The sequence below is a fragment of the Sceloporus occidentalis genome, unplaced genomic scaffold (genome assembly GCF_023333645.1).
Source record: "Sceloporus occidentalis isolate IW3139 unplaced genomic scaffold, rSceOcc1.0.p SCAF_104, whole genome shotgun sequence".
NCBI lineage: Eukaryota > Metazoa > Chordata > Lepidosauria > Squamata > Phrynosomatidae > Sceloporus > Sceloporus occidentalis.
Window position 1 is genome coordinate 2,733,514 of NW_028317084.1, and position 26,324 is coordinate 2,759,837.

General features: G+C 39.0%; 1 protein-coding gene across 1 annotated transcript in view; it reads left to right on the top strand.

Annotated features, from left to right (window-relative positions):
* The window catches only part of COL24A1 (collagen type XXIV alpha 1 chain), a 200,699-nt gene that overhangs the window by 108,992 nt on the left and 65,383 nt on the right, over positions 1-26,324 (top strand). The window contains exons 25-31 of the mRNA XM_089497545.1: positions 12,319-12,372; positions 15,116-15,169; positions 16,457-16,510; positions 19,031-19,084; positions 24,992-25,045; positions 25,423-25,467; positions 25,587-25,631. Of these exons, the coding sequence (XP_089353671.1) occupies positions 12,319-12,372; positions 15,116-15,169; positions 16,457-16,510; positions 19,031-19,084; positions 24,992-25,045; positions 25,423-25,467; positions 25,587-25,631 (360 nt within the window). The remainder of the gene's footprint in view (positions 1-12,318; positions 12,373-15,115; positions 15,170-16,456; positions 16,511-19,030; positions 19,085-24,991; positions 25,046-25,422; positions 25,468-25,586; positions 25,632-26,324) is intronic.

Below are 26,324 nucleotides of genomic sequence, written 5' to 3' on the forward strand. Positions count from 1 at the left end.
TCTATCTAGTAGAAGTCCAAAATAAAGAAGTGGACCATTTGTTATTGTGGTCAGAATTCGCATTTTCAATAAAAATGCATTTTGATTATATAAAGCCCTTATACTGTACTCCCCAGCTGAAAAGGGTCCCAGAGCATCTTACATATTAATGAAAAGAATGCAGAAAAGTATCTGTCACCGTGTTAACACTCCAAAAGACACAACGCAAAAGAAAAAAAATAGGAAAGAAAATGGGGGGGGGGGGGGAGCAAACCTAAGTCATAGTACTCAAAATTAGAAAGTTCTTGAAAGGACAGCAGGGATAGATCCAGTTCAGTGAGGGGAAGAGCCAAAAGCAAGTAATCTTTCTGCAGAGCTGATGGAATGGCTCTACCTTACTACCTTTCTCTTTCTCTCTCTGCTCAATGGCGACTTCTCCCTGAGGGTTGACTGACAGAGTAAAAAATCGAGATAACCAGTCTCTCAGCAGAGTTGATTGAATGTCTCTGGCTGCATCTGCATTGCATAAATAATCTAGTTTGAGATCACCTTAACTGCTATGCCTCAGTGCTATGGAATCCTGGGATTTATAGTTTTTTGAGGCACCAGCACTCTTTAGCAGAAAAGGCTAAATGTCTCACAAAACTACAGTTTCCCAGGTTCTATAGCATTGAGTCATGGCGATTAAAGTGGAGAGGAAGCAGAAGCTGCATCTGCACTGCAGAAATAATGCTGTTTCTCTCCATTGAGCAAAGGGAGCGCTGGTGGCGCAGTGGTTGTGGGTTTGATCCCAGGGCTCCAAGGTTGACTCAGCCTTTCATCCTTTCATAGGCTGGTAAAATGAGTACCCAGTTTGTTGGGGGCAATTGGCTTAGAGATTGTAAACCACTTAGAGAGTGCTGGGTCAACTATTAAGTGGTATAGAAATGTAAATGCTGTTGCTATTGTGTCCCTCTCCTTAAGGCTGATGGAATAACTGCTTCTAACAGCTGAAGAAATGGAGGAACCAATTGTTAAATTTCAGCAGAGCCAATGGAATGGTCCTGTTCTTTTTCTTTTCCACCCCAACAGTTTAAAATGTTGTTGTTGAACATCTCTGATTTTAATTAGATATTAATAGTGAGTTCTGTAATGTAGCAGTTGTAATTTCAAGGTTTAAGGATATGGGGTTGAAGTTTACAGAACTATAGAGACTCCCAAGTTCCTCTCAGTTGTTCATGGGTGGGGTTATTTAACGTAAAAATCTGTATCACCTCTGCTTTGTGTTGCAGTTTCTAAAATGTATTTCTCAGTTTCTGCTATAAAAAGACAAATGAAGATTTATTACAGTAAAAGACCAACATGGTTTTACAGACAACAGTATTACATACAATGATATACTGTAAAAGACAATTTACACCACTGAAACAAACTAATACTCGAAGAAACACATGACTGTATCTTCATGCATACTATAATCTCCACTATTCTATTTGAAAGAAAAAACCCAGCATATTTCTATTCACTTTACTACAAATAATAGCAGATGCACAAAATTTTGCCACTTTATATATAACCAGAGAGTTTATCTCCCTGGTTATTTGTGGAAAATTGCAGTAATAATATCAGGAAACAAATCACAATAAAAAGGGCAGTGCAATGATACACAGTTGACAGTTCCAATGGACCTGTATTCCAAGGACATAAATGCTCCTAGATGGTAGAAACTTTCCTTCCAACAGCATGGATGGTAAGACATTTTAGGCCTAGCTAATGGAAAAGCCCTTTTATACAGTATTACCCCTGTGTCCATGGCGAATACATTCCCAGACTTACCACGGATAGTGAAAATTGTGGATAATTGCAAACCCTGTATTTCCAGTGGAGGTTTACCATATAGTCATGCTGGAGGACCTCCAGATGCCTAGACAAACCATATTTTTAGATGCAAGTAACTTAAACCACAGAAACTAGTCCCATGGATACAGGGATCATACTGTATTTAATAACTGCAAATTTCATATTTAGTTGGGGATTTTAAATGTCTCCCAATATATATACTCTATATAGATGGTAATGTGGTACTATGCTCCAATGATGTTGTAGCTCAGTGTCTTAGTGTTCATGTACGACATGGCCAGAATAGTACCCTCAGAGAAACTCAGGTTCTGCAACTTTGTGGATAGAGTTACTTTCCATTTAGACTGAAAGGAGTCAGTCTGTGTCACGAGGGACCAAGCCCACTGGGGAAAAAACATCAATTTTAGCCAATAGTTTATTTTGAATGTTTACGCTTTACTGGGATTTGCCCTGTCTCTAGCCTCAGGATAATACTGAGAACATCTGTTGGTATTCCTAAGTTAGGGCCCAAACAGACAGGCCAAAATAAAGCTGCTTCGGGTCACTTTGGAGGTGTGCTATTTGAATGATGCATACATCCTAAGAGGTTGGAAGCCACACCAAAACCACGCTCCAGTCCTGAGGACTGCAGCATAGCTTTGGCGCAGCTTCTGGCCTCTTAGGGTACATGCATCATTAAAACAGCATACGTCCAAAGTGACTTGAAGCAGCTTTATTTTGGCCTGTCTTTTTGGGCCCAAAGTTCCCAAATGTGATGTTTGTACAACTTCAAAGTGTGTGCAATTGCTGTATTCATGCGATTGACATCTATTCAATGTCTGTGCTAATGGCTACATTTAGTGTTAAAATAAGGAAAGGACAGTTGAAATATTCCTCTGAGCATTTGCAATGGCATTAATTGTTTGGGCTTTCCACGATCTAGTTCAGGGGTTCCCCACCTTTATGACTCTTATTTCTATGGCTGAGCCCCTAAGAGGGTTATCCTGTGCCTTACAACTTAAAGGTGTTTAGTAGTATATTTAAATATATTCTTATTCTTTAATTTCATTCAATTTTTATTTCTTTCATTTTCCTGGAGCGGCCACAGGGCACCTGGGAAGTGCACGCAGAGCCCTAAGGGCTCCTTGGAGTACAAGTTGGGAACCCCTGATCTAGTTTGAAAGACTATGCCCAAATATCTGTAAGAAGGAATCTGTTCAATTTTAAACCATTCATTTGCCATTTATGCTTTGTTTTCCTCCTACCGAAAAAGAAACAAGAGAGCATTTGTACAATACAGTGCCTTAGAAATAGTATTATGAGCGAGGAAACCTGGGTTCAAATCTCTTTTATGTCATGAGCTCACTAGATGGCCATGAGGAGTTGGCCCCAGTTGTCACATTTGAATCGAGGAGTAAATCGAACAACGTTACAGGACAATTGTAAGCATTTCAACAAGATTATGAATTTACAGCATATTGAATCTTGGAAGTCATTCACTTGGAAGCAGACTTCGCTGAATTCAGTGAGTACACATGCATAGGATTATAATGCAGCAGTGATGTGCAAATGCTATGTATTGCTATTACAAAACTGTAGTGGCATGTAAATTCAGTAATGTGGCTTTCCTGGATTATGTGAAAATTCCTGGAATCAGTATTAGCTTTGGGGTTTTTTTCTCAAACATTACATTACATTTTTGTTATTTTGGAACTAAATTATGTCGCCAGGAAATATAAATCAAGAAAATAAAAATGTTATGAAACTAATTGACAAATTCAAGGAAATTTCACCACATGGAGAGATAATCATTTGCCAAGTTCCAATTGATTTCATGAGCTTAATCTAATTAGGACTAATCACTAGGTTTATAGTTTATATGTGAATTTTTCAGGTGTCAGTCAAAGATTTTCAAGAGTGACATGGCATCAAATAACATCCATTAGATATAAATTAGATATAAATTACTTATTTCATTATCTTTAAAATCTGAATTTGATCTTAAGTATAAGAATTTTGCCCTACCCATCTCTGTGTCCAAAAATCTCATCCAGACATAAGAGCCCCGTTCTATGCCACTTATCAGTGACTGGCACTTCCTAAGCAGTTTACAGTGTATAAGCCAATTGCCCCCAATAAGCTGGGTACTCATTTTTCTGACCTACAGAAGGATGGAGGGCTGAGTGGACCCTGAAGCTCTGCCTGGGATTGAACTCACAACTTTGTGGCTGCAGTATTGGCATTTAACTCCTGCACCACCAGAACTCATACAGGCCCCTCCAAATGGAGAAAATATTCTATTTTACTGTGTATCAGGTGCATTACTTTGGCTGATTTGAATTTTAAAACTGACATGGGATTTTAGAGCTCTCCCTTGGTACGATTAGCAGCCTTTTACAGAATCAGCAGATCCATTTAGACAGCATTTGATTAATTTAATGAGAACTAAAAGAGTTCAGCCAGAGCAAATTTACAATGCCAATGAGACAAAGTTTTTTTTTTTTGAAACCATGCCAAAAAAAACACTGTCTTAAGCTAGTGAGAAAATTGCCCCTGGATTAGAGGGGGGAAAGTCTCAACTGTGCTGGCATGCACTGTTGGGTTTCAGATTTTTAAATTATGAGTTGGCAAAACCTTGACAGTGCATTGCGTTACACACAAAAAAGTAAGTAACCTATCTCTTCCACTGCTGACCATAATCCAGTGTATGAATGATTTTAGCTATAATAGAAAGATGAGTCCATGGTGATATCCTTTCATACATGAAAACTAATGAGATTGAGAAAGGGTTATGTTACTAACAATCCTATTTGAAAACATTACAACTCATTGCCAAAGGGTGAAAGACGCTCTCCAAATAGCTGCTTTATATAAATGTTGGTTCTTGCCAGACTAGAACACTGTAAAAATGTGGACAGTAAAAGAGGGGAGATTAAAATGTCTTGGCGTATTGCATTAGAACAAAGGACCATGAATCTGTCAGTGTCATGATGCTGATCCATTCTTAAAAGGGTAAATATGAATTTTATAATAATCCTTTAAGCTCCCTTATAATGAGAAAGGCTACTGCTCTGTGTAGCCCAACACTCTGTTCTGGCTCTGTCTTCATGGTTTCTGGCAGAGCTGGAAAAGGTACCTTTTTTTGGACGTAGGTGTCCATCCTGGCTGGGGAATTCTTGGGGATACAGCATTAATTTTTTTGTCAAAGTTCTGGTAGCCCTTACAAGCCCTGTGCCAAGTTCAGTAGCAAAAGTTGCCTGTTCTCTTTTGGAGCTGCTGACCTATCCCTCCCTTCGAAATGCACCCTTTGGGATTCTGTTACAGATGCTAGCATGAAAGTTGTAGTTCATCTCAGTTTGCAGAGAATGTTTCCACTTTAGTTCTTTTCTTTGGAATTGGCATCTTGTGTTTGCTTATGATTTAAGAAAAAAAGGTACCATATTGTTAAATTTTTACAATTCACTGTTGTCTATGTTGCCCTATGATTATACATATCTGATTGGGATGATGATGATGATGATGATGATGACTACAGCAGCACAGTTTCAGCAGCAAGCCCTCTACTGAGGGCAGGCACAATGTTACTGAGGCTTTTCTTGGCCTCCAAGCCTTTAATTTAGGTTCTTGTTTACAGATCTTGCCCATTTTATTGCTCGGAGGATGAGGATTAATCTGCCTCAGTAATACCATTGTCCTGAAGCTGATGAGTGGAATGAAGGCTTTTCCTTTCCTGTTTCAGTCTTAGTAAAAATTGGTATAGAAATGAATCTGAAATATATTAAGAATGCAATAGATGACTAATAAATAGTTAACCTCTCCTTACGTATTCATCACTAAGTGGAATAAGGAAAAAAGGCAGAACCCACAAGTAAGAAGCAGTTTCTTTGCTGTAGGTAGAGGTTATAGAAATATCAAGGTCTTCCCTGGATAGTAAGGCCCTATTGTCTCTGTGGTTGTCTGAAACTGCCTTTTGATTCCACTTCCAGCTCATTATGAAAAAATAATGCCCCAAAACACTAAAAAATTTTTTTAAAAAAAACCTTGTTGTGGAAGCAACCTTATCATGATGAGATATTACAGTAAAATACTGCTATATAACTTGGTTTCATAGAATCAAACATGGAATGAAAGAGTGTTCTGTTTATCAGTTCATAATTCTCCTCAGTTTTACAGATTTCAGTGAAAATAATCTGCCTTTCCCTTAATGTATCCTGAGATAGTGGACCACCAACCAGTATTTTTGACCCCAAACACTTTTCCTCTGCTGGTTCCATTGTCTGCCAGATTGGAAGCACCCTCTGGCTTATTTGAAAATTACACATGCCAAAACATGTCATAAGGGAAGGCAAAAACTTCAGCCAGGCAATACATTAATTGCTTGGGTGGGTGGGAGAGAGATAAGCATTGGAAATGATAAGAAGTAGCAAAACATTTGATTTCTTTTGAGCATTTAGAATCTAAAAATATGTATTGTGTGCTCTCTAGGGATGAAAAGAGAGAAAACATAAACTCTATTCAGCTTTTCTCCTGCCACATTCATCCTGGTTAGAATTGCATGGGGAAGAGAGAAGGACCACACTCATGGCACTCCATTTTTCCTGTCACTTAGTTCGATCCTGCTCCATTTTGGAAATGCCAGTAATGGGGAGTCTGCTGTGAGAAGATTAAAAGCTCTGAGTTGTGCATGGAACCTACATGAGAAACTCACACTTCCCACTACTGACATTTGTCTTCCAACAGAGAAGACAGTGAAACAAGGAAGTAGTGACACAGGGCAGGGTGAATGAACATAGTCCCATTCATCTCCTGGTATGAAGCACAAATGCTTGAAAAGGGCTGTTCATGTACACATGTCTAATGAAGCTATGGAGGGAGGCTTTTGAAAGGATGGGGTTGCTTCTTTATATTCTTCTTTCTGAAGGGCTCTTGTGAAGGATTATTATTGCTATTATGTGTGTTGGATTTTTTTTCTCCACTAGGCATGCACTATGTTTCCAATTATTTTACTGTAGTCCAGTTTCTTAACACACAGCAGATGCCCTGGCAGAAGCTTTGCCTGCCTGTAAGTGTGTTAGATGTGGGATCTAGTCTCTGATTAATTTTCCAGAGCAATTTATGTCTCAAGGACACTTCTAAGAAATCATCTTTGCCATTAGAGAGCCATGCAGAAACCACTACACAAGGTTTTCTGTTCTTATTTTAGAAGTAACTTCCACTTCATTTTGCTGACAAGTTGAGTTTTCAGTTGCACATAGTGACTGCAATCCTGTATGTCTCAGCACAGAGTAGTTGTTTTTTACATAGACTACATTACCTTGAACCATTTATCAACCCCTGGACCTACCGGAGAACTGCTGAAGCCCCTCCATGGCCATTTCTGCGGGGTGGGGGTGAATCACAGAAACATTTGGCTATGTCCCCATAGCCAGATACGAAATGATTTCATCAGATGATGTAGTCTGCAAGGTCTTGTGGAAGTCTCAGCAGCTAATGTAATCATTTTACATACAGGGATATAGCCAAATCTTTCTGCGATTTCCTGCTTGCTCTTCTCCTGGCACAAATGGCTATGGTCATGTTGGCCAGCAACTGTATGGTAAATGGGGGTATGGTCTCTGCAGAGGGGAAAGGGAATAAAAACCACCATGGCTATCAAAAATATGTGTATGTTTAACTTAATCTTACATATGCCACCAGCAGGGTGCCAGCTAGCATTCGATAAGTTGGGTGGGAAATGTTTGAGCAGATTATGTCACAGAAAGTAAGTGAAGTTATTTCAAAAGATTTTATCTTTATAAATATATAAAGACAATACTTTTAATTCTAAATATTAAAGATAATACTTATTAAAGATAATACTTTTATTTTATTTTAGAAATACATGTATACAGTACTTTTCATTCTGCTGTTAAATATCTGATGTCCATTAGAATGCTGATCTGATGCCCTTGACTTGTATAATCACTTTTGAAGGACCCAGATACTGGTCTGGATGTTTTTGTATTGAAAACCTACAGTTTCACCTACCTGTGCTTGTTCTCTGCTTCTGAGCTTCTAATGGAACCTGGACTTTTTTCTCTGTTCTTTCCATTAAAACTTTGACTTTCAGTTTCAGAGTTTCCTATTTCTACTTTCTGTGTTTGTTCTTGAATTGCCCTTGGGTGATGTTCCAGCAAGGTTTTTCTGAACTGAATTTTAGATTTTTTTAAAAAATTAGATTTTTAAAAAGCATTTTATCTTGACATTTTGAAGTTCTTGATTCTGTTTTGCCACTTACTCTGAGACTGTACTATGCTAATCATTCCTGGGCACTCGTGAGTCAAAAGAGTGGGCGAGTTTGGAATTCTAACTGAGAAAAATAACTTAGCATTTATTTATTTGTATCCTGCTCTGTTCCCAGGATTGGGAATCAGAGCGGCTTCACGGCATTAAAAAACAGTACAATTAAAAACATTTTTTTAAAAACGTACATTAAAAAGAATTTTTAAACTGGTCCAACATCCCAGCCTGTCCTTATAACAATTCCTTAAATGCTTGTGTAAACAGATAGGTCTTCACCTGCTGGTGGAAGGCCATCAAGGAGGGATCCATTCTGATCTCCCTGGGCAGGGAGTTCCAGAGTCTAGGGGCAACCACCAAGGAGATCCTCTCTTGTGTCCCCACCAACCGTGTTTGTGATGGTGTTGAGATGGAGAGAAGGGCTTCTCCAGAAGAGCTTAAAGTCTGGGTCAGTTCATACCAGGAGAAACTCTCTGCCAAATAGTGTGGACCTGAGCAATGTAGGGCTTTATAGGTAATAACCAGCACCTTGAATTGTGCCCAGAAACAAACTGGCAGACAATGAAGCTGTTTTAACAGGGGTGTTGTATGGTCTCTGTAAACTGCCCCTGTTAACAGCCTGGCAGCAGCTCTTTACACCATCTGAATTTTCCAAACACTTTTCAAAGGCAACCCCATGTAGAGCCCATTACAGTAGTCTAAACGGGATGTAACCAAGGCACCGTGGCCAAAACTGGCTTCTGAAGGAACGGGTGCAACTGGCATACAAGATTTAAATGTGAGAAAGCACTCCTGGTCACAGCTGAGACCTGGGCCTCCAGGTTCAAAGATGAGTCCAAGAGTACCCCCAAACTGTGAACCTATGTCTTCAGGGAGAGTGTGACCCCATCTAACACAGGCTGGATCCCTATTCCCCGATCTGCCCTCCGACTGACCAGGAGCACCTCTGTCTTGTCTGGATTAAGTTTCAACTTGTTTGCCCTCATCCAGTCCATTACTGAAGACAGACACTGGTTTTTGACCAGGACAGCCTCCTTGGATTTAGCCTTTATACAGTAAATAAAGAATGGGAAATGTTCTACCGATTTCCTTCAGCCCTGAATGAATATGTTTTTTCTATCTAAAATAAAAAGAGACATTTGAAGTATACAAGACTGGAACTGTCTTTTTCAAAAGTCCAGATGAGGCTTTAACATATGTTAGAATATAAATGAAACATACCTAGATTGATGATATTATGATGTCAGGTTGCAATATCTTTAAAAAAGTATCATTGTGAGCCAGTCCTTGGTAGCATCCTGCTCATTAGAAGCAGACAAGCTGTTTTGCTTACCACAAGCAGGATAAGAAATTTACATGCTACCCTTTAATATACTGAATGTGAGTTGTTCAGTAACGTTCATAATCTGTTCTCTATGTGGGCAGAAGAAAAAAGAAAAGGATGTGCCCACCCCCAAGCCTTTAAGAGTAATTATATACTGGTGCTAGTTTCAAATCCACAAGGCCAAAAAAAGGAATAAAATCTTCAAATACAATTCTTGAATACTTCTCATCTTTTCCTTTTTTTTAGATTCCTCTCATCTTACTTGAATAGTACATTTGATATATCCCAGGCTATTAGGGCTATTGCATCACACAACAAGTATTCTGTTTCTGTAATCCTAACTATAGCCCAGATATTCAACATGCTAAGGAAAGACAGGATGTTTCTAATAATACTTATATTACAATTGCAACATCTTGAGTCTCCTATGCCTTGGGAGCTTGCATGGTTTCAAGCCTCAAAGATATTCCTTAGAAATGAAAATACTAGAGATACTTGTATATAGGAGTCCATCTGTATTGCAACCATCTTCTGTTGGGATTTCCCACACCTAAGTGGGAAGCCTGCACTACTCCTGCAGTTGTGCCTACCATCTGCTGTAAAGATGGGCAAAATTATGATATTCAGAACATATATTTGGCAGCTCCTAAACCTCCTCTGTGGAAATACAACGTGCAAACTGCTCTAGAGTCAGGCCTGAAATTCAGATTTTGTTAGCCAACTTAGTCTTGGGTGAGGCTTGTAAATAACTGCTTGCCTGGTTGCTTCTGTCTCATTCAAATTTCCTTAAACTTGCATCAGGCAAGAAAGTATTTGTAATTGAAAATTTATGTTCACTTTTGTTCTCTCGTTCTCTGTTTTATGTATTATAAGTTGTTTCAGACATTTATATCCTGGTTGTTGTTGTTTTCAAATCGTGAGGCTTCTTCCAAGAAAACAAGCAAGAATAAATTAGCAAGAAAATTTGGTTTTAATTAGTTGTGTAAACAAGTCTCTTATTGAGGACTAACTATGGCAGTAATACTGCAGGAGCCATTCAGGTGCCTTAGGCCTTTTACAAGATGTAGGTTTGACTAGCTGTCTGAAATACTGAAAGCTTATGCAGCTAAACAGCTTCAAATATATCAATAAGATATTTCCATAATTTTGAGAAATTCTCCAAAATGAAGTTGTTCTGTGCCACATTTCAAACACTGGCCAGAAAAGTCAACTGTGTGACTTGGACCCAGAAAGTTAATTGGTGAACTGTGCAACTATTGCTGAACAGGTTTTGGGGGGGGGGGGGAGACCATTTTTGTTTGTTGGTTTGTTTAAACCATTTCTTTGTTTAAACCAACTTTTTTTTTGTATTAATGTTTTAATGAAAAAAATTGAATCCTGCTTATTATATTAATACTGTGAAACATAATTTTATGTATTGGATTGATTACCATGTTTAATGTTTTCTATAATTAACAATCCAAAGTTAATAGGCTTTGATATCATTTAGCTCTTTCAATAAAACTGGGAATTATTTTTGCCAAGTTGGTAGCCTATATATAGGAATATAGGACTGCACTAATATAGGACTAAATCAGAAAATTAAGCAGCAAAATGCAGTTCAGATATTATGGCCACCAGCTTAAATAATAATTATTCTTTTAAAAGTGCTCTTTTAAAGCAAGTTGTTTGGGTTGAACTTAAGTTAACTGAAGGTTTTGTTTCTTGAATGGACATTTTTTGCACTATAAAATAATTACAAAGAAGCAACTGACATTGAATACTGGTCTAACAATGAAAAAATGCCAATAAACTGCTAAGGCTAGTGTTTAAATGCAAACAATCATTGTTCCAGTAAAAGGGATGGAAAATAGAAATAATAGCCATACTTTAAAACAATATGAATAATCTTTTTTAAAAAAACACAAAAAAACCAGGATTGTTTGGCTGTTGTTGTTTAAAAATGAAAGTCATTTGGTTTAAACAATGCTACCTTACAGTAGTCAGTCCTAGAGGTTTTTAAAGCATGCCTCAATGTGGCAAGTTTTATTTAAAAGAGAAGAACCCATTCAGCTGGTAAAAGGCACTCCTGGCCAACAGCAGTATTTATCTATTTGGGAGTAAAACAGGGTCTCAGAAGCATCCCTAAATATATAAGAAAATAAAAGAATATTAGCAACCTGAAATGTATGTTCTACAGTAAGTGTCCAATGTAGCAAAAGGTTACATGGCTGCGTTGCAGATGTAATTATTCATTTCTGTGATTGCAAAGAAATTGTGGTTCAAGCCTAGTGACAATTTCCATCTCCTTCTAGTGTGTCATGTTTTCACCATTTAGGTACCACTGTGTCTGGCATGTTCGGCACCAGAACCAGGGTGTAACACCTTTAAAATGAATTTTTAAAACTTAACTCTTATCAGCCTGGAAGATCCAGAGTCCTCCATTCCCATGTTGGAGTGGCTGTCTGCATGGATGTCCTACTGAGCTGCCATTGTCACCAGTCACACACTCTGAGGTGAGAACAAGGCACCCAACCACATCATTCTGACATCAGAAGCACATGACCCACAGCAGTGGATGTACTGTGTGGCTCAGTGGGACGTCCATGCAGACAACTGCCCTGGCATGGGAATGTAGGTTCAGGTAACGGGGATACTCTGGGCTGAGCTCGGAGTATCCTGGGCCACACACAGGGCCCTAGTGATGCTTAAGAGATAGTATGTTGATGATCACTTTGGTGCCATGAGAAAATGAAAAGGAGGAAACAATCTTTTGTTATACAGTATATCCTCCTCAGAAATGGTCATATGCATTCACAATAGCTCTCCAAAATCACTTGAGTCAATTGCCACTTTTATAGTGATGGAATTTCCCTAGGTTCTCTTTAACTATAACTTAACTATAACTTAACTATATATTTGTGTATGTATTCTTATAGGGTGCCATTGGATTACCTGGAGAAACTGGACCATCTGGAGGCCCCGGTGAGAAGGTATATGAAAAGGTGGTAGTTAGTGACAAAGCAGTAATAACTTTATGTCACAAGTAATATTCCAAATGCAATAAAATGTCAGATCTGCATATAATATAACTGATCTTTTTTATTTCTCATCAAACTAAACAAGGTGACGGAGATAGGAATTTAAGAGCAAAGTTCTGGAATTGGATTTTGGGACTCTTTATATGTAAAAACCAGCTGGAGGGTCCCACTGAACTGAGTTCACAACCTTCAGTAAAGAGTACTTTGAACCTCTCACCTTCCCCCAATGTCATTTTTCCCAATGAAAGGGAGCCATTCTCCTGAAGCTTGGTGTCATTATTTACACACAAGCTGAGTAATAGCGTATGAGTCTATAAATACCAAAAACCGGGGGAGGGGAGAGGGGGAGGGTATTTTATTCAACTAGATGTCTCTTTATGCTTGATGAAAATGAAAGATAGGAAAAAGCAACATTTTTATTCAGACCATTAGGAACAGTTCAGAGATAAATAACTTGGTTGGTTTTAAGACAGATACAGATTTAATGTTTTGAGGAGTGTTATTTCTTATTTATACATTTTCTTAAATCTGAAACAGGAAACTATTATTCAGATGAATGTCAGATGTTATTATGCTAGAAACCTAAATATTTGCCAAAGTAATCTAACATCCTTCTTATTTTTACCCTGAAGGAGAAATTATTTCAATCAGTTTAGTGGCAGGAATTCAGAATGAATGATAAAAAAATTATTCTATGATTGTATTATAATTTATATGACAATGTGGAAAAATTACTGTCAGTATATGTTATTGTCAAAGTAACATATCTGAAAAATAAACAAATTGGCTCTCTTCTCAATCAGTTACACGTTGGATTATGTTCGTGGTAAGAAATACTAAGGAATGTTTAAATTTAAAACATTATTTGTCATTGTTACTTAACTGTAATATTTTCTCAGCATTATTTTCAGATATAGTAAACAATTGATATAGTGAACAATTCAACAATTGATTCTATGGGTCTGCTGTAATTTGGACTAACTAATAGGATTCTGGCTGTTTTGCAAACAGGGATTGAAGTACTAGTGTAATTAATCTGTCAGTACATGGAATCAGACTAATAGGATGGTGCTAAATCATATTTGCTTTTCTTCATAATGTAACAACTTTACATGAAATACTAAGATAATGTTTCCCAGACCATCATAAACGGATGGATATTCTTTGTATTTAAAGAAAAAATATTGTATTATATGTATTAAGGGGATAACATAAGTTTTGTTCTTTGTCTGATGCTGTTAATTGTGCTAGTTCTTAATCATGCAGTACCATCTGTTGCTCTCAGTGAAATATGTGTTTTGAATGCAATTCTAGCCTATTCCCTATTGCTTGTTCAGGCATAACTATAGCTGCATTTGGGATTGAGGAGGGCAGTGTGATTTTATTTTCCCTTATTAATAGTGCAATGTAGACTAATACGATTCTCTGATTCCCTGTAGCATTCACATGATGTTGGAAAGCCAGCATAAGTTTCTTCTCTGACATTAGAAAGACGGTCTCCAATTCTAATTTCTGAAGCAGGAGGAAGTACCTCCTTCCTTGACCTCTAGGAGATTGTCTACCTTCACAGGCAGTAGATTTTGAGAGGTTTCCGTCATCTAAAGTCCAAAGCTACCTCCCACCCTCTACAGATCATTGGCAGCAGCAACAGGGCCTCCCAGCTAGTACGTAGACAGAACATTTCTGAGCATGGCATAAGTATCATCCCAATGGGGCGAGGAAGGAGGACCCATCAGCATCCTCCATCTGATTTCCCAGGGACATCACTGGTTATAAGGCAGCCCTCAACCCTTGTTGGCTTAAATCCTATTGTTAATCATCACTAGACTCACAGTTCAACAATTGATTCATTGGGTCTGCTGTAATTTGGACTAACAAATAGGATACTGGTCTGGATTAAAGACCTTTGACCACTGCTTTCTCCAGTCTTTCACTCTACACCTCTGAGAACCTAAGCAGACAGGACAGGATAGCATGGCCAAGCCCATGCTTTCCTGGCCCAGGTCCCAATCTGGATTGGTCCCCAGGCTGGTACAGGGACAAATGGACGTTTACACACCTGCCCATCCCTGTGCCATGGGCCTGTTGCCACTGTACATCCCTTACCTTACTCAGCTGATGCTGTTAGTGAGAGTACCCCCATCACTGCATCTGATGGGGAAATGATGGCCACATGGTTCCAGCCAAGCACCCCGTTTTCATGCCAGACAGGACTAGTGGCAACAGCTCATTAAGGTAAGGGGTAAGTAGGAGTGTCTGTTCTGCCAGGGTTTGCTGTAGAGTTTCCATGAAACTCAGTGACAAACAGCAGGTCATTTAGATCCACATTAAGGCTCCATTGCCTAAGATCATTCTGGATCCACCATATCTGTGTCTGGTCTGATGGGTCCAAGCCTGATCCAAGCCTGGAGCTAATAGTCTGCATCATCGAAATAGGACAATATGAGGCCAAGGAATAGGCCCTCACAGGCGTATAATTAGATTTTCTTCACAAAACAGCTGTAGGAACCAGTGAAATTCTTGTTCTTCACAGAAGCATAGGGATGAGATAGATCCAGAATATAACATTTTCATCCCACTGTAGGTCCTATCGTTGAGGTCACTACCATGATTTCTCTCATAGAAATCAGAGAAAGAATGTAGTGAGAATGTGCCACAAGTTTTCTCTTTGCTTGTTTTTTTGTTTGTCTTCAAGGGAGAGAGGGGTAGTCCTGGCCCTATGGGTCCTCCTGGAGAAAAAGGTGTTATGGTAAGTAATTACTGGGGGAAACTGGCTTTTCTGACTATTTTTTAAAATTCCACTTTATTTATTTATGGGATGTATATCACACCATGCTCCCAGAATGGGATTCAAAGTGACTTAGAATAATTTAAGAAGACAAAACTGAAACATTAATTACAAAAGATAAAAAGTAATCAAATAATAGTAATAGTAAAGCATAAGTTAAAAAGAGTATAGTTAAAACCATAATAATAGTGTGATACGAATAGAATCATAGAATTATAGAATTGTAGAGTTGGACCACAAGGGGCTCCAGTACAATCCCCTGCCATGCAAGAACTCTCAATCAAAGCATCCTCGACAGATGGCCATCCAGCCTCTGTTTAAAGCCCTCCAAGGAAGGAGACTCCACTATACTCCGAGAGAGTGTGTTCCACTGTATAACAGCCCTTACTGTCAGGAAGTTCCTCCTAATGTTGAGGTGGAATCTCTTATCCTGGAGCTTGCATCCATTGCTCCAGGTCCTAGTCTCTGGAGCAGCAGAAAACAAGCTTGCTCCTTCCTCAATATGACATCCCTTCAAGTATTTAAACAGGGCTATCATATCACCTCTTAACCTTCTCTTCTCCAGGCTAAACATCCCCAGTTCCCTAAATCGTTTTCATAAGGCATGGTTTCCAGGCCCTTCAGCATTTTGGTCACCCTCCTTTGGACACACTCCAGTTTCTCAACATCTTTTTTGAATTGTGGCGCCCAGAACTGGACACAGTATTCCAGGTGGGGCCTGACCAAAGCAGAATAGAGTGGCACTATTACTTCCCTTGATCTAGACACTATACTTCTATTGATGCAGGGTAGAATTGTATTGGCCTTTTCAGCTGCCACGTTGCACTGTTTACTATGCCAGGAAATGATGGGATAAGGTACCTGCAATAATCTTCTTAGCCCCAAGAAACAGGTGTGTCTTGAGTTTTCCTGGCTGGCCCAGCACATATGGGTTCTATTCACAGCCTATTAATCCTGAGATGTAGGGGGGAATGGACATTTCAGGCATTAAATTCCAATACAGAGACAGAGTGGCAATGTTTTGGATGTTGGACTAAGACTCTGGGAGACCAAGGTTAGAATATCTTCTCAGTCCTGGAAACCCACTGGATTACTTTGGGCAAATCATAATCTCTCAGTTTTGGAGGACAGAAATAGTGCTGATAAACTGCTGTGATATGATTGTTTTAGATAAATGATTTAGTTAGAAATGATTTGAAGGCCCACATGATACATACAAAACTCCAGTAATTTTTGCTTCTATTTCAGGGATATCCAGGATCTCCAGGTGGCCCAGGGGGTATAGGACCTCAGGGACTGCCTGTAAGTATACAATGTGTTGGAGTTATTCTTAAATCATGATTTACTTCAGGTTAAGCATATCTTTGTTAATTATATGATGTATATTTGCTGAACAGTAATGAAAATTTACAAATTGGGTAGAGGAGCAGTCCAACCAAAGTATAGTTCCAGTCTAACCGAAGTTCAGAATTTTAAGTCCCACTAGGTTCAAAATAGACATTTAATCCCATGTTTTACTCTCTTGTAGAAAATTGTGAAAAAAGAATGCACTTAAATAGACAGTGGATTGGTTCCAACAGTGCCTTTCTTTTTGCAGAAGGGGCTTGGATTCAGCAGCAGAAATTATTTCAAAACATTCCCCTTGAATCACACAAAATGGTTTCTCTGGAGGGCTGTGGGAGCATTGGAGATAGTGGAGGTGCGGTGCTGCAGAGGAATGTGCATCTAAGGTCCTTTTATGAACAGAAAAAACACAAGGGGTCCAGCACAATAGAGTTTGTCCTTCACCACAATGTTCCAATAGCAGCTTGTGTGTGTGTTGCTAACTCATTCCAGTATATGAACATGAAATCAGCTGGAAGCAGCATAATTGATCAGTCATTGTGCTTTTAAAAAACTGAGTTATAATAATAATTTGTCACTCATCTAAATGGAGCTTTTCTAATCTGTTTGCTCAGACAGGTTCAATAACTCTTAAAAATATCCTGGTACTTAACAGCAATCTAAAAGCAGTGCAGTACTTTGGGCAGAGTAATGAGGTGGGACTCCAGGGTCTAGAGTTCAAAGGTCTTCTCAGCCATGAAACTAACTGGGGAGCTTAGACAAGTCTCAGCCAAACATTGACACAAGGTTGTTATAATAAATGAAGGGCTTGAGCATCAACATTAAAAGCTGATGTCTTTAAAGATAAAAACAAAAACAAAGTAATAGCAGATACCCCTATCCAAAAACCCCAGTCCAGTGATTGATTGTTGCCATTCTACCTGCTCAGTAGCACCAAGCAACACATGGTAGTGGCAGGAACAGAATGAATATGTCCTAGAAACAGAGCTTGGAAAAGTGACTTTTGGGGGACTACAATTCTCATCTGATCTATTTCTAATTGGCAATGGCCATTCTGACTAGGAGACTATGGCAGCTGGAGTCCAAGTCAAGTAACTTAAATCTAGGAAAGGAGGTATTCATTGAGTGCATGTGTTTAGTTTTGAGAAGGGATTTTGCATGCAACACATACCACTGATGGTCAGACAGGATTATGATTTATTATTATAAGCCCTTTATTTATTATAGCAGCCATGTCTCTAGGTTGTCCAAAGTTTCATTGAGGATGCATTTGAACTTCTGAACATCTTTGGAGGAACAGTGGCATCACCCTATTCCCATTGACATACTCCTCACTACACCATACATAATCCTTAGTAATGTTTCTTTGTACTAATGTTACTAATAAATCATAATTCCCATATATCACTGAATGAAATGGCAATAGTTGTGACATAAAACAACTAGCAAATATAAAATTATGCCTTTAATTTACAATATCATACACACAACTTAAATGTATTTGCATGCACATAGTTGCATGTGGTTAAAGTGAAAATTTGGTATGATGTGATGTTTTACAGAACATTTTAAAAGACTTTTTTAAAAAATCAAATTAAAATTCTATTTAAAAAACACCACGAGGCCTCTCCTTTCTCCTCCCACTGAGCCTTGCACCATTCACACCCTCTCTTCCACTGAGTTCCAACATTTTAAAGGGACATGGGAGAATGGCACAGCCAGTTTCTGCCCAAAGGCAGATGTTTGGGAAATAGGGGTGTCACCTCCCTTAGGGTGTCACCTGATGTGGTATGCACTCCTCACATTCCCCCTAATAACACCCCTGTGGGGGAGAAAAATGAAAACACAATAAGTAAAAGCAATCTTTTGCTCTGTGAGATCAACCTACTTGCAGATCACTATAGTTTTTATTCTTGATGCAGATTGCCCATCTAAAGGCAGTCTATTTGATTTACCATCACAGAAGCTGTGGATGCATTGCTGCAGGGTCAGGCAGCTCCCAGACAGAGTAAATTAAAACACAGTAGTTTGAACATTGGACTAGGATTACCAGGAGACTGGGGTTTGAATCCCTGTTCAGCCATGGAGTCCCACTGCGTGACCTTGGGCAAGTCACACTGTCTTAGCCTCAGAGGAGGGCAATAGTAAATTTCCTTTGAATAAATCTTGCCAAGAATAGGGTCACCATAAGTCAGAGTTGATCTGGAGGCATGTAACAGTATCAAAAAGTTTTACATTATGTTGTCAGGTCTCACCTAGAAAAAAATTTGGAAGTCCATTTGAAGTCCAGTTGAATGAACAATTTGCTATGGACAGAAGGAAATTATTGTTTTGTTGCTGATGCTGATGATTTCATGTTTACAATTAACAGCTCACCTTGGAATGTATATCATTATTCTAAATGTTAAATATGCATATTCCCAATATGCTTCAATTGATCTTTTGAAATTATTAACACTGAAATTCTTTCATTCTTAGGGGCCACCAGGACCGAGAGGACCTTCTGGACCACAGGGCTCTAAAGGTCAAAGAGTGAGTAATATTATTTATATGGCCTCTCTATATTCTTATCATGCTGCTCCAGGAGTTTTTCACTTATGTATGCATTGAAAAAAATATCTTTCCTATTCAACAGAGAGTGTTGGTTCCCTAGTAAGGGTACACCTGGCAGGTTTAGAACATACATAGCCATCTGGAATAAAATTATGGCATAATTCCTTGTCTCAGTTATCTAAGATTTTGATCCCTAGTAATCCTGTTTGTGTTCCCAAGGGTTGTACTTTGACACTAGGTTTATGGTGGCTGTATGTCAAAGACCACAAAACTAAATCAATAGCAATAACATTTATTATTATTTGACTAATGCTTATCAGGCAGCTGTGTAAATATTGGCAATATTTTTGTCTAACCCTGTTAGTGCTCTGATTATGTATGAGAAAGCCACTGAACCCCTGCAGTGATGAACTCATGAAAACAGTAGGAATTTGAATAAGCCAAAAGATATCTCCACTGCAGTTTCCCCTCTAACTTTAGGTTCATGTAGGCAATGTAATGAAAAAGTTTGCATCTGGAATTTGGTCACTTTGAACTCATTATGTAAGCTAAGTAGTGTCAAAAGGCTATAATTATTTAAGTGTTATGCTGCTGTTTTTCATAAATCAGCGACAGCAATACAGTGCGTGCTAATAATTCTCTGTGAGGCCAAGCATAGCTGATTCAAAACATTCCAAACTTGAACACCAGCCTTAAGAAGCAGCAGGGGAAAACCTGCAGAAGTAGGCTGGATGCTGGATGCCACTGAGAAATTCTGTGAGCTGTAGTCAGAAAATGTTTCCAAGTTCTAGTCCTTCCCAGTAAACCAGCAGGACTTACCACACAGTGCTGGCTATATATTATCATACCCTAAGAGCAGAGCACCTGTTTAGGGCTGCTGGCAACCTGGAACAGGAATCTGGTAGTTCTCTTCTGTTGCTTCTGGTGGCTTATTCACACTACACAATTATAGTGCTTTATTCTGTTTCAACTGCCATTGCAATACCTTATAGGATTTGCAATTCATGGAGGAGTTTTTAGAATTCTCTGCTGGAGAGCTCTTCTGCTTCTTCAGACTACAAACTCCAGGATTCCATAGAGTGTTGCCATGAAATACAGTGGACCCTTGGTATCCTCTGGGGTTTGGTTCCAGGAATCCCTGTGGATTCCTGGAAACTATGCCATGGATGCTGAAGTCCCATTAAATACAGTGGCATAGTGAAATGGTGCCCCTTATATATAAAATGGAAAAATCAAGGTTTGCCTAATGGTGTTTCAAAAAAAATTCAGGCCATGAATGGTTGAATCTGTGGATAAAAATCCCATGGATATGAAGGGCTGACAGTATAGTCTTCTAATTTTGTGGTATAAATGGGCCCTGGGTTGCAGTTCTTCTTGGCTTTCCACTAGTGAGCAAAGACGTTCCTATTCAGGCAGGCTTTCAGCAGTTGATCGGCTGCTAAGGAAATGGTTTTTAATGGCGGGATGCTTTTTGCTGGCTCCAGGATGCATGGCGTCCAAGTCATCTGGAAGCCACCCGGTGTGTAATTGCCGGTGCAACTTCCAGGTGACTTGGGGGTATGGCACATGTGAATGCCACACCCCCACTTCGGCCTGAAGCCAGCTGAAGCTGCCGGTCTGTTCTTCATTTTTATTTATTAATAAACAAAATTAATCATGTGAGCTGATTTGGATACCCTTCTGGGAGAAAGATGTGCTCAAAATCAAAGAAAAAAGAAATAGTTTTCTTCCTTTCAGTCCCACATATCTTTTCCTGGTGTAGAATATAAACCTAGAAATCTAATACTACAAAGTCTGTAGTGCAGGAAGGATGTGGAAAGACACAAGTCTAACCTATCTCAGAGGGTTTTTGTAATAATTATGGAAATCATAAATGTCAAGCCCCCTTAACTCTCTAAAGTACGATATACATGCTATATCTTGGAGTGAGTCTACACTGGTCCAAATATTCCAGGCTGGCCCAGGGACATTCTGGCCCCAAAGCTTTTCTGACTTCTCCCTGTTGCCTGTGTTTTCTGTAGCAATGCTGACTAGCTGTCAACACAGCATCCCACTGTGCCACCCATCAGCGCCAGTGTGAGTCGCTCCCACTGAGGCTAGAAATGAGCCATCCAGCATCAATTACATGGTTGAGTACCTTATTGTGACTTCAGTGGAGTGATACACGCCAGCAGTGGTGGCACTGAGTGGCACAGTGGGATGCTGTGTAAGCAGCTTTGGATTTTCTGGTAAGATCTGGAGCAAAAGGTTAGTCTTCATGTTAAAGAAGGGATGGCATGGATTCGCTGTGGGACTGCCCATCCCATGTGTGGAAAATCCACAATTGAATTCAGCATTTGGCCTTGTGTCATCTGGACAGGGTGACATGAGGGCGGGAAGAAACCACTGCAAATGGTCTGTGTGGACAAGCCCTAAATGTAGAATAGCTTGTTGCTTTTCTCTGAAATAAAACTAAATTTAAGTCATAGTGTAAAGCTATAGCTACAGTTTGACAGTGTTACACTTTCATCCGTTTTGTTTATACAGAATCATAGCAGTAGGGAGCCCAGTACAAATTACTATAGCCAAATGGCATAGTTTGTTCATTGTGCCCTCTCTGCAATGGGATACGATGCTTCTGTTTGGTCCAGTTCAGCAGTGCCAACAATGACTCACAATGTGTTGTTTGTAGAAATACTACTCTGCTTTAGTAGTAGTGAGCCCACTCTGGATATGCATATTTTTAGTCTGCTGTAACTGAGAAATTTATATTGCAATCCAAACTCCTTGTCTATATTTCTGTGTGTTTACTGTACAGAGACAAACATTTTGGGTATTCTTTCTGTTTTTGATATTTTAAATAAGCGTTACAACATTAATGATACCTGTGGTTGTATAACTTTAAGACATTTTGGAGAAATGAGTATCTCTCCTTATTCTTGATAGTGAATTTCTAGACATGGCCAAGGGCTGATGTTTTACCATGTCACTAAAATGATTTGTGTAGCGATCTCCACAAAATTAGGTGGATATATAGCATGGAAGGAAGAGCAGTGAGTGATGGACTATGACTCAGGAGATCAGTGTTTGATTCCCTACTTGAGCATAAAAACCCTCTGGGTGACCTTGCACATGTCACACTCTTACAACCTCAGAAAACAACAATGGTAAACCCCCTCTGAAAAAACTTGTCAAGAAAAACCTATGATAGGATTGCCTTAGGGCAGGGGTAGGCAACCTGCGGCCCGCGGGCCGGATGCGGCCCGGCGAGGCCTTGGGACCGGACCCAGCCCGGTCCTGCCACCGATTGCCGCCAGGGCCTTTGGGGGGTGATTGTCTATAGAAGCCTCAGAAACATGCATTTATCTTAACATTTTTAAAAATATCAGCATTTTTTTACGTGTCCTCCATTTTTTATTTAAAAAGTGCCCTCCATTTGAAAATTTTGTCCTACATTTGTCCCGGTTTATTTATTTATTTAATTTTAAAAAAATTATTTACTTATTTATTTTTTGGCTTCGGCCCCCCAGTTGTCTGAGGGACAGCTACCCGGCCCCCGGCTCAAAAGGGTTGCCTACCCCTGCCTTAGGGTCACCATAAGTCAGAAATGACTTGCAGGCACACAACAACAATAGCAAGAAAAACTTTTTGTTGAAGATTGCATTCTTTTGAAGAAAATCTCTTGCCTACTGCATATTGCCAATGACCTGAGCCCAAGGCAAAAGTATGAAGAGCCAGAATGAGTGTTGGCCAACCAACTGTCTGTCTTTCTGTCCTCCATTCTCTCTCTTTCACTCTGTAACCACATGTTCTTCATTTTGTTTTCTCACCTTTTCTCCTTCCTCACAAAAATTGCATTGATAGTCTTTTCTCCTTTGATTCTAAGGCTAATTCCTATCAGTTTCCATTGGAAAGGTGTCAAAAGAGGCTAAGGAGGATTAACCCATTCCTCTTTCTGCAGCTGCAATGGCCATTAAACTTTCTCTGACCATGCAAACATTTATTTATTTATTTCATCTCATCTCGTCTCTATGAGGCCTTTCTCCCTGAAAGGGACTCAAGGCAGCTCACAAATGAAATCATTTAAAAAATTTACAATAAAAATGTAAAAGATAATCTAAATTGACTAGGTAAAAACAGTACAAAATTACATTAACATAAAAAAATTAAAAACATATCATATATATTCAACTATAAGTAAGCCTCATGTATAAATCAAAGGCAGATTTTTGGGCCAAAATTATGGATTGTTATATTACCCATGGATAAGGCAAAGGTAAAATTTAGGGACATTTAACAAAGGATCTAAAGGATCAAGCAAAGGAAAACTATGCCAAAGAATGTACAGAATTCCACCAGACATATCTGTTTGTTCTCACACTAAAGGCTGGCTGGATGATAGAGATGGGGAGGGTGTCCGTGCTTCCAGTACAGATTACATTTTTGCTTTTCACCAGGGGATGGTTCCTTTCTTCGTAAGAGTTAAAGTACAGTACTTACATTGATCCATGGATAAGTTGACTCAGGGTTTTTAGTCAATTTTTTGACAAAAATTTCTAGATTTATACATGAGTATATATAGTAACTAAGGCATATACTCTGTATAAAAGCCTTCCTAACATTAAAAACCTTTTTGAATAAAAACGTCTTTGCCTCATGGCAAAAGAAAAGCAGAGAGGTGGCAGCCTGCCCTCCTGTGAGGAGTTTCAGATGATGGGAACAGCCATTGAGAAGGGTCTCTTGTTCTCATCAAGCGAGTCTGTGATGGTGGTGGGACTGAGAGAAAGCCTTCCCCTGTACATCTTAGGATTCCTATAGGTTCCTAAATTTAGTAAAGTCTCCATTGACATAGATAATGCGGGGGGGGGGGGTGTACTTAGTTAAGCAAAGGGGAGACATGAACTACAACAATTTCTTGTGTCTGACATAAGGCCTGTAGAGAAAACTGTGCAGAAACTTGGAATGTGTAATCAGCATGCTCTTGAAATCTAATTTTATTTTCTCTTTCATTTTCATGCAACTAAGGCCCTGTTATCCTTGGGTCTTTGTGCTTAATAAATATTTGCACCTTAGATGTAGATTTCCCCCCTAATGGTATGCACTGTGTACACATATTACATCAAGGCTGCATTTCAGTAGAAATAATCTCATGTTATGTCACACACATACAGACACACACCCCTTTTACACATGTTGTAATGTTTTATACATTGGGAAATATCATGCTATCTACACATAGTGCATTCATTTGCAGTTTAGCGACCTCTGTTGAGATTGTGCTTACGCAAGTGTTGCTAATTATAATTCTTTTTGTTGTTTTCTTATTATTTCCTGAAAGATGTAACCATTTTTAAAATGGAAGGAGCAGCAGTGCCCTGACATTTTATGAGCCTGTTATTTATATTCTTATTAGACAAAGTGTGCTAGAACATAGTGGTAGCCACTTTGTTTTTATTTTAAATGACAAAACTGCCTTCTGTTCTTTTCCATCCTCAGTGGACACGATACAACCTTAATGTATTTAAGAAGACATGAGGAGTGTTTTAGATCAGTACTAAATTCAGATTGTTTTCTCAAGAGATAATAGATGCTTTGAACTCTAATAGCTCATGAGTGAAGTACAAAAGTGGAGGAAAACATTCATTATTGTGCCGTCTTAACCAGTAAAGTGCTTTAATCTATAACATGGAACATTCAAGTCACATTCTATATTAGCTCAGGAGTAAGCCCCAATGATTTCACTGCATCTTATGTAGGATTGCACCCTTTGTAGAATGTACCCAGAAAAATAAAATGATTGCTTTTGTGATAATGTTGTGGGTATTATGACTGGAAATGTTAGCAACTGTGCACTAGTGCTGGAAATTTTCTGTTTTACACAGCAAGAATTATCTTTTTAATTTTTAGGGACCAAGAGGCCAGGATGGTCCACCAGGAGAGCAAGGGACTCAAGGTATTAAGGTAATGTTAATTTATTTGTTCTTTCTTAGGCTCCTGAAAATGTGTCATGATGTCATTAGAAGGTGAATGAAAGATAAATCCAGGTAGAATTTTCCAACTCTGTCTTGTTCCTTAATTTGGTATTCTATTTTCATTCATTCTGAAACAAGTCTATCATAAATTGTATTGTGTTTGTCATCAGCTGATTGAGAACTTTCATAAGAAGTGTTCTGTGAATGCTAAAGAAATAAATAATTAAGGTGCTGTACAATTCTTACACTTTCTCTATAAGTGATGATAAAGGCTCATGATTTCGGATTTAGAAAGAAGTGAAGAGAATATTAATGAACTTGCTAAATTTACATTAAAGTTATTCAATCTTGCTTCCTTTTCCTCAGGGAGAGACTGGTGACACGGGGAAAAAAGGCATTCCTGGACTCATTGTACGTGCCAGAGAAGTAGTGTGTTTTTTAAAACAATGATATATACAGGTAGCAATTTTAGCTGAACATTATTTTGAAATGTATTCGACTCTAATGTTCTCTTTCTTTTATTTCAACAGGGCAAAGCTGGTAACCCTGGAGAAAATGGTAGTCCAGGAGCACCAGTAAGTCCTTTATAATATTCAGAAGATCACTTTAGACTAAGGATAGACAACTGTAATGGGTCTAGGGAACACTATTTTACCCTGGGACCCACCAGGGACTACACAGGCTGACAAAAATGGCAAAAGTATATACCAGCAGATATTGGTCCTGATTTTCCAAAAATAGCGGCTGACATCCTGTTCATTTTTTATGAGAATTGTAAATTGTAAATAAATTTGTAAAACAGATTTACAGTCTCATAGTTCACGTTTGTGTTTGTTAATGAAGAAATATGACTTCAAAAAACAAAACACAAATAAAGGGCTTGCAAGGTGTTGCAGATCAGGACACTGGGAAATGATGACTGCAGCATTCTCCCAGTCATGGGGTGCTAGGAGCCAGGCAGCTGCAGCGGGACCCTGAGGAATCGCTGCAGTTGCCCACCACAACATGCCCTGCCAAAAAGACAGTGCAGCAGTTGTCATCCCCGAGCACCCTGATCTGGAGCATCTTAGAAACCCTTTGGTTGGAGTGTCACCTGGCTTAAGAGCTTGGTTTTGAGAGGGTGGCATCAACAGATGTAGCTACGACAATGACATTCCATCGTAGCTAGGTGTGATGATGCAGGTTCTTGGCCAATATGTTTTTGATGTTAAAGCATGCAGGGAGCTTCTCTGCTACATTGCATGAACTCACTCAACATTCTTATTACA